At 36.2% G+C, this 12,701-nt stretch overlaps 2 protein-coding genes across 5 annotated transcripts; both read left to right on the top strand.

The window, feature by feature from the left end:
* On the top strand, positions 1-6,248 carry LOC18098401 (U-box domain-containing protein 35). Of its 4 annotated transcripts, none has more exons than XM_024599955.2 (11): positions 1-637; positions 873-1,205; positions 1,331-1,541; positions 1,831-1,952; positions 2,051-2,172; positions 2,415-2,614; positions 2,849-3,165; positions 3,666-3,767; positions 4,156-4,584; positions 4,901-5,653; positions 5,753-6,248. In XM_024599955.2, the coding sequence occupies exons 3-11, from the start codon at positions 1,331-1,333 to the stop codon at positions 5,963-5,965; spliced, it is 2,469 nt and encodes an 822-aa protein (XP_024455723.1). In that variant the 5' UTR covers positions 1-637; positions 873-1,205; the 3' UTR covers positions 5,966-6,248. The 4 variants fall into 4 exon arrangements, with proteins under 4 accessions (XP_024455723.1, XP_052308456.1, XP_024455722.1 ...); XM_052452496.1 differs by having other exon boundaries at positions 790-1,205; XM_024599954.2 differs by lacking the exon at positions 873-1,205 and having other exon boundaries at positions 2-621.
* A 2,049-nt stretch (positions 6,249-8,297) lies between these two features.
* Positions 8,298-11,065, top strand: LOC18098400 (acid phosphatase 1). The gene is made up of 3 exons (XM_006385059.3): positions 8,298-9,088; positions 9,535-9,744; positions 10,735-11,065. The coding sequence occupies exons 1-3, from the start codon at positions 8,691-8,693 to the stop codon at positions 10,910-10,912; spliced, it is 786 nt and encodes a 261-aa protein (XP_006385121.1). The 5' UTR covers positions 8,298-8,690; the 3' UTR covers positions 10,913-11,065.
* Positions 11,066-12,701: the final 1,636 nt, after the last annotated feature.

Genomic DNA, 12,701 nt, shown 5'->3' with positions numbered 1-12,701 from the left:
TTTACAGTGGTTGCAAGCACAAGTGTTCATCCTTCTAGAAAAATCTTTTCAAAAATTCCTTGATTGTATTCAAGATGGGTCCTCTCCTCTTCAGACAAAACAGTAATGGTGGTTAATGATGATTAATCATCAGTTACCCAAAGGAAAAAGATTCACTGCACATCTCGACAATCGATTTGATGTCTCCTAAATAAGACAGTCAAAGTTAAACAATCTTTCGTCTACTATAAAAAAACAGAAGCATTAAACAAATTGATCTTTTACAACTTGTGATTATTTGTATTGTCAAAGTCTACTTCAAAAAAACTGTTGATAGAACCAAGAACGAAGGTCTTTCTCAGGGATAAGTAAATGCCTCACGGCCAAGTTGCCTCTGATTTTACACAAAAAAAAAAAAAAAACAAGGTGTACTTGTTATGGGGTAGCCTAGGTTGTTTGAGGTCACCTACTCTCTCCTAAGCTAATAAAGGTTTGGTCTTTTTTAAAATTCTTCTACTTCAGGTACATGCTGCCTCCAAGACCGAAGTTTGAATTGTTTTGTTAGAGAGATTGAAATGGTGGGTTTCTCTTTATTTCTCAAAAGAGTCAAGAAAGATCAAAGCTTGGTGCTTTAAACTGTTGGTATGCACGCATGCATGTAAGTTTCTCGCCGTTTCTTGTTTTGACAGTTCCTCTAGTAATTTGCTTGTGTATATGTTTCTGGGTTTTTGAGAGTTTTTCTTTTTGTTTGGAGTCTAAAAGAAGAAACTCTTCATATGTAAGTGTTTGATGTCTGAGAGATTTTTGCAGGTCCTTGTTTCTCTGGTTGTTGTTATGACTCCTGAAATGAAATTTCTCTTATTTGATGTGTGAGGATTGTTCATGGAATTTAGGTTTGGAGATTTTACAATGGCACTGTTAATTTCAAGGGAACTGAATTAAGACAAGATGTGGAGGGGACAAGTAACTTATTGACATATAGGACCAAGGAGGAAGCACCAGCAATTCTGATGCATGTTATCCCCCTTGTGTCTTATCTGAATTAACTTTCTTGGTTTTCACTTTCTAGATTCTTATAATCTGATTCTGAATAGATACTGTTTATGGTTTCTTTGGAATAAAAGGAAGTAGAATTGCAGTGTTAGATCTCTTACATTGAATCCCTTTTTTGCGTTTGTTGTTATTAAAAGCATGACGCTTTAATTTCTGATTCCAACAAAAGAGAAGTGATTGCCTTTTTCCTTGCGTCTTTCAAATACTATTGACTTATGAAGATCTCTTACTGTTCTTGGATTTTGACATGCTTGTGGGGCTAACACGAGTTGTTGCGGTCATTCTTTTGCTGGCACAGATGGTTATGATGGAGCAAAGTGAGATAATTGAAGAGGAACATGTTCTTGGTTTGCCTCCTTCACCTCCTCTAACTGTTGGGATAGCTATAGATGGAAAAGGAAGCAGCAAGTACTTGGTGCAATGGGCATTGGAGAAGTTCATGCCTCAGGGAAAGGTTGCATTCAAGTTATTACATGTTTGCCCAAAGATCACAGCAGTCCCTACGCCAAGTAAGCAGCTCCTCTCTAAAATTACTTGCAGAAATGCCTGCTTACTAATTGTTGTTTGATTCTAGTTTCTTCACCAAAATGCTTGTAGATCTGGTTTATGAAAGATTATTATGTTGGTATTGAAATATAGGGGAAGACAATGCCGGTGTTGCATTTGATGGTTATTTTCAAAAGGAGAACACAATTTAACAAATTTGAAAAAATAATGCTTTCAATCATCAAGAAGCTTGATATTATTAATGAAAACCAAACTCTCTTCTCTTGCCATCTGATTTTGTTTACATGCCAGTGGGGAATTTTATTCCTATATCACAAGTACGAGATGATGTAGCAGCAGCTTATAAGAAGGAAAAGGAGTGGCAGACACTCCAAATGCTTCTCCCTTTCAAGAGTATTTGTACCAGGAAAAAGGTCAGTCTTGTTCCATGCAAGACTGTTTGTAGTCAAATAAAGTTCATGAAGTGATCCTGGGAATGCTGACCTTAAAATGCACTTCAATTTCAACACAGGTGCAAGTAGATATTGTGTTAACTGAATTGGATGATGTGGCGAAGGCAATTGCGGAGGAGGTTGCCAAGTGCAATATCAATAAACTTGTTATAGGAGCAGCTTCTCGTCGCATGTTTACAAGGTATGCCCATGGTTTCAGAAGTGACATTAAGTTATCGGATGTTTGTTATCTAAACATGAATGCTTGACAAACTAATAAATCGATCCATATTCTAGGATATCAAGAATACCTATTAGCTTGAATAATAATTTGGATCACTGGTGACTTGATTAGAGAAAATGATCCGGGCCTCGGATGCTCTTATATAGCTTTTTATTTTTTTCACATGCACTTGTTACTTATTAGCATGATAATCTTTTCAGGAAACATAAGGGAAATAATCTGTCCTCAAGAATCTCGGTTTGCGCTCCAAATACTTGCACAGTCTATGCTGTTTCAAAAGGAAAATTGCTATCTATTCGTCCATCTGATTTAGAGACAAGTGGAAGCTTTAGAGATGGTGTCAGTATCACCAGTCGTGCTACTAACTCCTCATCAAGTTCTACTTCGAGCTCTCAAACAGGTAATCTACAGTTGTAGTGAAGATTTGAGGTCCATCCACTTATGACCACAAGCATGAATGTGTAATTTGTGGAGAATAACTGACATATGAGTTCGTCTCATGGACTTAGCACTACCCTTGCCTTGTGGTTTCTACTGTCCAAGCCTAGGACTGTCCGCGCTGCAAAATTTGTCCAGAAAATTGTGTAGAAACAAGTTTTTAATCCATCTCTTCCTCTGTTTCTTGAATATGCAGGTTCCAACTCAGTTTCTCCATTCTCTCATTTCCAATCTCCATCCCTGCCAGTTCAGCGATTTCAAGCTCTTTCATCAATAAACCAGGGCTTTCTTTATACCAGAACAAGTTCCTGTGAGACAAATCCGTCAAGAAGCCTGTCTCTGGATTTTGAAGAAAAGGTTATAGGGAGTTCTTGTCCGAGTATTTCAGAAATAGAACACCCAGTCACTCAGAGTTCTAGCTTCAAAAGCTTGTCAACTGATCACCCGTCATGGAGATCTGATCAAGCTTCAACCTCAGATGTGCTTACAGATTGTTCCTCATCTGACAGCCAGGTAGTTTTGCATTTTTTTTTGTTTCGGTCCTCTGGTGCTTGCAAGACATTTATTTGAGGTGTTCTTTGGCATCATTTATTTGCAAAATCCTCACCTGCTAGTAGTGAAATCTTCTATTTAAAATAGCTTTGACATTCTATCATAATTATACAGAACTGTGTGTAAATATAAAGGTTCAACTTCTTCATGCAAGCTTATTGAAATCTGTACAGCACCATAAATTTCTTGAAAATCTGCACTACTAGAATAGTCTCTGCCAAATATATGTTGTTATTAAAGAACTGATGTTTCAGGAGAATGTGCTATATTCATTAGAAAAGCTCACATGTTGATCATAAAAAAGTACTCCTCTTTTGAAGCAACAGTTCAGTTGTGTGCCAGTGCTTCAGCAATGACAATATGGTTGTAGACTTGTAGCCTTTGGTGTGGTACTCGGAGGTGAATGTGAGATCTAAATGCCCCACCCCACCTTATGTTTTCCTTTGCAATCTTTCATGCAGGCAAATATCAACTTTGAGCTAGAAAAGCTGAGGATTGAACTAAGACATGCTCGAGGAATATACGCAGTAGCTCGAAGTGAGACATTTGATGCTTCTCGAAAGGTTAGTATGAGTAAATGTATTGGTTTCTTTCTGTGATGATTCTGCTAGCCAATTGCTGATGTAATTTCAGCAACATCTACCAAATTTAGTTAGCGTAAATGGGTGACCACTAATTTTTTTTGGCTGTTCATATTATTTCTCTTCTACTATAGTCTTCCTGACAAAATGACTGCTACAGTATTGACAATATCTTCAGAAGCTATCAGAATTCTAAAGAAAAACTCATTGAGCTCTTGTCAAAGAATTGACCTTGGCCATAGTCTAATCAATAATGACTTCCTATAAGAATTCCACTGAGATCTGTTCTGTTTCTACAGTTGCAAATCAATTCTATCCTTTTTTAATTTATTTATTTAGATTAATGAGCTTGAGCTACTATTTTTCTCAGTTGAATGATCTTCATAAACGTCGGTTGGAAGAAGCAACAAGACTCCAGGAAATAAAACATGAAGAGGAAAAAGCCTGGGAACTGGCAAGGCAAGAGAGGGGAAGATGTGAAGCTGCAATCCAGAAAGCTGAATGTCTAAGGGAGTGTGCCAAAAGAGAAGCTTCACAAAGGAATGAAGCAGAAATTAAAGCCATGCACGACGCCAAAGAAAAGGAAAAGCTTGAGAAAGCTATTGCTGGTTCTGTACAGCAATACCAGGAGATCACATGGGAAGAGATTGTTTCTGGTACCTTATCGTTCTCAGAAGAGCTTAAGATTGGAATGGGAGCATACGGAACTGTTTATAAATGTAATTTGCACCATACAACCACAGCAGTGAAAGTTCTTCATTCAAAAGAGGACAAAAATTCTAAGCAATTCCAGCAGGAGGTATGCAAGTTGTTGAGATTAATTAAAACTGTAAACTTCACAAATACTCGAACAAATCTACATTTTAAAATGTTTCATTAATAAGCATTTTAGTGCTAACCATCTTTTTTTTTTTTTCCCTGAAAGTTTAGTCAATGTATTTTGGAGGCATGTCCACCTCGTCACCTGCAAAACAAGGCAATTTGTTTTGCCAAATGGCATGCACAAACATCTTTTAGTTTCAGCTTCCCTGTTATACGCTTGGGAATTCACTCTTTATGATTGTACTTGACCGATAATTCAAGTAAATACTTACTGTGCTTCCTATTGATTTCAGCTTGAGATCCTGAGTAAAATTCACCATCCACACTTGCTCATTCTTCTTGGCGCTTGTCCTGATCATGGTTGCCTTGTTTATGAGTATATGAAGAATGGGAGCCTGGAGGATAGACTGCAGAGGGTGAACAATACACCCCCTATCCCATGGTTTGAGAGGTATCGAATTGCTTGGGAAATAGCCTCGGCACTTGTTTTTCTTCACAGCTCCAAGCCAAAGCCAATTATTCACCGTGATCTGAAACCAGCCAACATCTTACTTGATCATAACTTTGTGAGCAAGATTGGTGATGTTGGCCTTTCAACAATGCTTTGTTCAGATGTTTCTTCTTTATCCACCATGTACAAAAACACAGGACCTGTTGGGACATTATGCTACATAGATCCCGAGTATCAAAGAACTGGGGTGATTTCTCCAAAATCCGATGCTTATGCTTTTGGGATGATAATTTTGCAGTTGCTGACTGCAAAACCAGCTATAGCATTAGCACATGTGATGGAAACAGCAATGGAGGAGGGTCATTTGGTGGAGATTTTAGATTCAGAGGCCGGGAACTGGCCATTGGAAGAGACAAAAGAATTGGCTATATTGGGACTAAGCTGTACAGAGATGCGACGCAAAGACCGGCCTGATCTGAAAGATGTAGTACTTCCTGCATTGGAGAGATTGAAGAAGGTTGCTCGTAGGGCCCAAGAGTCAGTTTCCAGTCTACAATTGACACCTCCTAAGCACTTAATCTGCCCAATACTTAAGGTATATGTTCCCACATGCTTATTATTCAAGTAAAAACAGAAGAGATTGACACGGGAAACAGTGTGCAGAATGGCTAGTCTTATGTTGTTTCTTTTACAGGATTTAATGGATGATCCCTGCGTTGCGGCGGACGGTTACACTTACGACCGCAAAGCAATACAGAAGTGGCTTGAAGAGAATGACAAGTCACCAATGACGAATTTGCCATTGCCAAATAAGGATCTCTTACCCAGCTACACGCTTCTATCTGCTATAATGGAGTGGAAGTCCAAAACCCCATCCGACACCCTCCACATTCGTTCTTCAGGTTAGCACAGAATGATTGCTTTTAGAATCCCTTTGAAAAAACCATTTGTTTCGCATGTAAATGTCATCGGTAGAGCTTCTGATTTAGAGCAACGTAGGTATATACATAAGTTACCACAGTTGCACGTAAAATTCAGACTGCAACGACAATGCGTGCAGCTATTTGAGTTGTTTTGATAGTAGTTTGCTGCAAGCTGTTAATAAGGATATTGAAAGTGTAATATTATTTGATTATTTCACTTTGGCCATAGCAACAATTAATGGATCATATGCCAATCTTGTTTTATTATATCCAAGCTTAAATATTTACAAGCATGCAAAATAAAGCAGTTCAAAATATAGTTATTTTAGGGATTTGTGAGCTAAAAAAGAAAAATAAAATGATCAATCTTAATATTTGATTTTAAAAAAAAAAATTAGAAAAAAAATTAAACACCATAAATGAAAATATTTTACTGAATTAAATAGGAAATAATAATAACCAAGAAAAAAAATTTCATTAAAAATCTTCTTGCATCACATAAATGATCAATCTTGTGGTATGATGGGTTGATTGGAGAAATTCAGAATTCGGATTGAATTTCTAGCTGAACACTCAACTAGGTTTTTAGTGATTTAGTGGACCTAATCGAGTCTGCATCAACACCAAGAAAAACAAATCAACGGGTTAACTTGATAACACAGCGACCCATGCTTTTTCTGAGTCCATTATGGATTTCTGAGTCTATTATGGATTGGGTTTGACAGCTATGATAATCGGGTACGGCCTTCCCACTCTAAATTGAAAACTGGGTTATGTGTTCAATTGTCGACTGACTCCATAGAACCCTCTCCGGAAACAATGTAAATCAATATGATATTTGTGAAAAATGGTCAATCGATAAGGATTCTTGAATGTAATTGGTGAAGGATGCGGTTCGACATTGATACCAAGCTCTTGTAAATGCCGCAACAATCATCGTTCTCAAAATCTGGCTCACTTCTGTACAGCCGTTGATGGAACTTATTTTGCATCTCACGCCAATTTTGGACAGAATTTGGAGGAAGATTGAGGCACCACCGCTTTAATGACGATCCAGGGATGGTTGGGAATGCCGGTGTGGCTGCGATGATAACCAAAAGCATCATTTTGATTCCAGGCAATTCCTTCTTCTTGTGTTCATCTTCCAACCATTTAGCTTCGGCTGCCTCTCTACACCAAGAATGGCCTCTCTCTTAAAACATCTTTGCAACCAAACACATCACAATCAGCTTGCCTTCCTCTTATTGCCATGAGCTTTCTTGTTGAAGGTACGAAGTAAAAACTTTATATGCTTTATAATTGGTAGGCCTTCACTATAAGGACTTACAGGCTTGATGGACCGTCCATTTAATTGAGGTGTTGTACGTGTCAGCATCTAATTTTTTAGGGTAATGTAAAATAAATTGGATCCATGTAGAATTTTTCCTGTACTCTATACGAGTCTTTTAAAGTTTTTTTATTGATAAAATATGTATTATTTTTAGTAAAATATAACTTAAAATATCACAAAAATAAAATTATACATTAACCCTTCATTTCCATAAAAAGAAACATGATTAATAGATTATAAGTACACCATAAATCCTTCAAACTTAAGGTTCACCATCTCTTCATTCTTAATAATTTCAAAGTCTATCTTTTTAAAATATCATCGTACTTTCTTTCTCTATAAAATTATTGACTTTACCATTAGAAGGGTTTCACGTCCTTCGAATGAGACCTTTTACGAATACTAGCTGTCAGTTATCATGGTTTATCAGGCATCACATGCTACTACCAACCACCTAAGCTTTTCATATCAAGTCGTTAGATATCGTAGCTAGAAAAAACATATCACATTTCTCGAAGTAAGAGATTAATCAATTATCCAATACATTAATCTTATTCTTCAATATCTTGAATTTTGGAACGATTACTAACAATTAAGGAGTAAGAATATGTTTGGTTTGCGGTTGAAATTCAATTTTATTATAAAAAATATTAAATTGATGTTTTTTTCATGTTTATTAAAAAATGCAAAAAAAAAATGAATGAAAATAATGAAAAGGATTAAGTTATGAATGGATCCACAATCAAAGGATTAAATACATAGTTTATGAAACTATAAAGAATAATTAATTATTTATAATAAACTATAGATATTAAATATTGGTTTGGAAATGTGGATGAACCGCAGCCGGGAGAAGTTCTCCGACAATATTAAATTCTTCATTAAATAGGTCCCGTGCTTTTCGTATTCTACCCAATCACACACAGCCACGTAAGCAACGCCACATCACATAAAACCAAAACTCATTGGCTTCCCCTACCTTTCCCTCCACATCCAGCAACCAAGAAAACAATATAAAAAACCTTCGAAAACTGCAAAAACCCGAATATTCAAAAGCCAACAAAGCTGTCTTCCTCCCTCACGCCACCGACCAACCAAAATTCTGAGAGATTACTGTTCCTGTTGGGTTTCCTTTTGCTCCACAGCTTTTTCCCCCTTACCTTCTATCCAAAAAGAAGCAATCTTTTTCCTTATCTCCAAACAAAACCTTAAGAAAAGAAAAGGAAAAGACATCAACTTTATGTTTCAGAAGCTAAACCCAAAACAGACCATCAATTCAACTCCTCAAACGAATCAGACTTTTCACTGTTTATAAATCCAATTATATTTCATAAAACAGCCCTTCAAATTGTTTTTTCTTGATTTGATCAAATCCAGCAATGATTTTACCAAGACTTTTCCTTTTTGTTTTCTTTTTTTCTCTTGTTTTATGCAATGAGCAATTCAATCCTCACATTCTTCCAAGACCCTTGATTTTAGAAACAACCCAGTTGAGGGAAGTTGACAATGAAGTCAAATTGCAATGTACAAGCTGGAGATTTGGTGTTGAAGCTAATAATTTGAATCCATGGAAAACAGTTCCCCTGGAGTGTGGAGAGTATGTGAAAGATTACATGCTTGGAAGAGCTTATAGTTTGGATTTAGAAAGGGTGTCTAATGAATCTGGGGTTTATGCAAAGAGTTTGAAATTGAGTGGTGATGGGAAAGATATTTGGGTTTTTGATGTTGATGAGACTTTGCTTTCTCATCTGCCTTATTATGCTGATCATGGTTACGGGTAAGTTTCCTTTTATTTTTCTTTTCTTTTTTGGGTTTTGGATTTTTGGTTTAGTGTTGTCGAGTACTTGTTTGGATGTTGAGAAAGTTGTATAAACATGAATGACTTGAATTTTTGGATAATTTTATGGAATTCTGTTTGAATTTGGATTGTGTAGGACTTGAGAAAGCAATACATCTAAAAAATGAATGAGGTCTAATCGATACAATTAGTGTTTGGATACTGAATATGGTAGAGCACTTGATTTTTAAGAAATTTTCTTTCGATTTATTGGTGGCACCTTAGGATCCAGACTAGGTGTAACTAGTAAGGGTCAGGTTGATTGGATTAGTAGCTTTTTTATTCATCTTGTTTTGATTCTCTGTTATGGGGTTTTTTTCTTGAAACAAATAGTTAACTAATGTAGAGTTTTCTAAGAAAATAGTTCTTGTGGTGTGCTTTTCCAGCTTGGAGATATTTGATCCAGCGGAGTTTAATAAATGGGTTGACAAGGCTATCGCACCTGCTCTGGAGCCGAGTTTGAAGCTCTATAAGGAGGTCATGGATCTGGGCTTCAAGGTTTTCTTGCTGACTGGACGCAGCGAGACGCAAAGGAGCGTGACAGAGGAGAACTTGATCAATGCAGGGTTTCAGAATTGGGATAAGCTTATTTTGAGGTGAGTATGGAGGCCTTTTGTGACTGCCAGTACGGAAACTTTGATTGGTATGTATGTGCTATAAGTGAAAATGGATATGAATGTTGCCTCACTATGCCGTTTTCTGCCAGTACGGAAACTTTGATTGGTATGTATGTGCTATAAGTGAAAATGGATATGAATGTTGCCTCACTATGCCGTTTTCTGCCAGTTTGTTCATATGTTATAGTTTTTCGACTAGCACACCGATGCATATGTATTTGTGGATTGATTGTTTATGGAAGGATTGAATCTTTACAAGGGAGGCCATGTTAGCAATCCATTATATATTGGAGGAGAAATCTCGCAACATATCCAGGGATAATAATGAAAAATGAATCTCTTTTGCGAGAACACTCAAGTTATACTCTTACAAAAGAGTATGGATTGCAATGTGCTTTAAAAGATCTGGATTGCATGCTTGTCTGAAAACAAGAAACCACTTTTGAAGCAAACCAACAAGCCTAAAATTGTGAATTATATGATCCAGGCTGCCTTTTTGTCATTTCTAGGGCTAATGTAGTTCACTAACTGGTAAAGGCGCCAAATTCTGTGGGTTAATCTTAGGCTAATGAACTGGCAACTTTATATATGAACAGTGAGCTACATAGCAGAGACTCCCATTACAATTATTATCCATGTGACCTTCATCAGTGTTTTGTTTTCTGCTAGGAACTTGAAATAATGATTGTGCATGTGCATGATTTTTTCATGTTTAATCATCAACGACAAACAGAGAAGGATGAAGTACCTTCGATGACTCATCATAGAGATTTCCGTACTGATAGCTTGACATTTTCATATTAATTCTCCTCCTTTTCCTGTTCTTCGTTTAAATCACGAGACACGTTGAAATTTCCATCACGACGAACAAGCATGCACTACTTTTTAGCGTTGGCTCTGTAATAACTCGAGTTAATTACTGTGCTTTTGCCTATAGCCTAATGAAGTCTTCTTCTTTGTGTTCATCAGGGGATCTGAGGATCATGGGAAATTGGCAACAATATTCAAGTCGGATAAGAGAAGCGAGATGGTGAAAGAGGGATTTAGGATTCTCGGAAACTCCGGAGATCAATGGAGTGATTTATTGGGATCCTTCATGTCAAATCGCTCCTTCAAGCTTCCGAATCCTATGTATTATATTCTTTGACATGGCCAAAATTCTTCTAAAATCATTGTGCCCTGTATAAGTAACTGTATAATATGCAAGAATCTGATGCTGTGAATTGTAATGACTTTTAAATTCTCTTTTACTTTGTAATTTATGATGCTACTACGCGAATGCCACTACTGTTACGGATAAGCCTCTTAGCCATAACATATAAGAACCAACCCGGGAGTCAGCCCGGGTCAAATCTGGGTGGGTTGATATATAGATCGGTGGGTTAACCTTGAAATGATGTCTTGGGTTTTTTTTTTTGTAAAAAAAAAGACTAGTTTGAAGCAAAATTCATTGGAATTATGTGGTTTTGATAAAATAAAAAAAAGTTCAAATAAATCGGTTTTATAACTATGCATTTTATTTAATTGTTATTCTGCATAATCAATGCTAATAAAGAAGAAAATTTGGACAAAATAGGATTTTCTTAATAAATCTTATTTTATTTCTCCTTTCAATTCTAGTGTTAACGATCTTAAGAATACATACGTTACCGCTAATAGATGTTTAAGCCTGTCGATAAATAAGATCAGCAATGCTTAATTATAGGAGAACATGCTCGTGATTATATCATCATTGTTTCTAATCTAGCTCCTCTCTTTTTTTTCTTTTTTTTTTGCTTCTAGCTATTTATATTTTGATTTTTTACTAATAATATAGCGCAATATTTATTTATTTTTTAATTTTATCTCATGGATTCTTTCCATCGAAGATCTGTAGTAGCAAGATGCAATCAAATGGTGAAGAGGGAGGTCGGCTTCCATGCTAATATGAAGCGCTGCTTCCTTTCTATATATATTTTCTGTAATTAATCATATTTCATATAGATTTTTTCAAGTTCTTAAGAATTATAAGTTAATATTCGCAACACTTTTCTGTGCTCGAGGGAATACAAGGAGGAATCTTCTCAATGTTTGGCTTGAAAAAATATATATATTTTTATATTTTTTGAAGCTAAATATAGAGCCGAAGAAGCCATTAAAGAGTCTTAATTTTCAACTGTATTATTGAAGAGGAGCACTGTTTGGTACCCCATCTGCACTTCGAGACCCAGCTCTTAGGTCTGCGATTAGTAACCAACGGATATGCTTGCTTTTCACGGTCATTATCAACCAAAAGCCAGACTTACAATTAGATTGTGTCATTTATGGCCGAAAATAGAGGCTTCCTGACTCTTATCAATGGGATGATGATGGTGGTGGTATAGACTAGTCTCTTCTTGTTCCATAAATGTAATAATAATTATTTTTTATTTATAAATATATTAAAATAATAATTATTTTATTTTTAAAAAATTATTTTTAATATCAATATATTTTATAAAATTATGAATACATTTCAAGATGCTATCATGTAGGTCAATGCGTAGACCCACCCCTTGGTAAGATAGCTAAGATTAAGAGCCGTTTGGCTAAACGTTTGTGGCTGTGTTTATTGTGTAACAATTGCATTGAAGTGTTTGGTTATAAAATCAGCCGTTATTTTTATATGTGGGTCCTACAATTATCTGCGTTGAAAACGCTGTTTTGTTGAAGCTAAAATTTCATTCTTCTCGTTGCGTTCCTGCCTCTCTCATACTTCTTGCGCACTCATATAATTTTAAATAGCATGCTACACTGTTCATGCTAATTAATTCATTCTATGAACACTGCGCAAGATGAACAGTGTAGCATGCTGTTCCGGCCGGACCGGGTCCAGTCCAAAGCTCAAAATGCATTGAACTGGGTCTGACTCAGTAAAATAAAAAATAAAAATTATTTTTTATTTTTTAATTGTGTTT

Source organism: Populus trichocarpa, chromosome 4 (assembly GCF_000002775.5).
Source record: "Populus trichocarpa isolate Nisqually-1 chromosome 4, P.trichocarpa_v4.1, whole genome shotgun sequence".
NCBI lineage: Eukaryota > Viridiplantae > Streptophyta > Magnoliopsida > Malpighiales > Salicaceae > Populus > Populus trichocarpa.
Note: the sequence above shows the minus strand (reverse complement) of the source record. Positions and strands in the feature narration are given on the sequence as shown.

Bases quoted from the DNA above. Each gene is read 5' to 3' on its own strand.
- LOC18098401 (XM_006385060.3), top strand. The intron at 2,173-2,414 runs GTATGCCCATGG...TAATCTTTTCAG, and splicing joins TCTCGTCGCATGTTTACAAG to GAAACATAAGGGAAATAATC. The intron at 3,768-4,155 runs GTTAGTATGAGT...TATTTTTCTCAG, and splicing joins CATTTGATGCTTCTCGAAAG to TTGAATGATCTTCATAAACG.
- LOC18098400 (XM_006385059.3), top strand. From the start codon at position 8,691: ATGATTTTACCAAGACTTTTCCTTTTTGTTTTCTTTTTTTCTCTTGTT. The intron at 9,089-9,534 runs GTAAGTTTCCTT...GTGCTTTTCCAG, and splicing joins TATGCTGATCATGGTTACGG to CTTGGAGATATTTGATCCAG. The intron at 9,745-10,734 runs GTGAGTATGGAG...TGTGTTCATCAG, and splicing joins TGGGATAAGCTTATTTTGAG to GGGATCTGAGGATCATGGGA.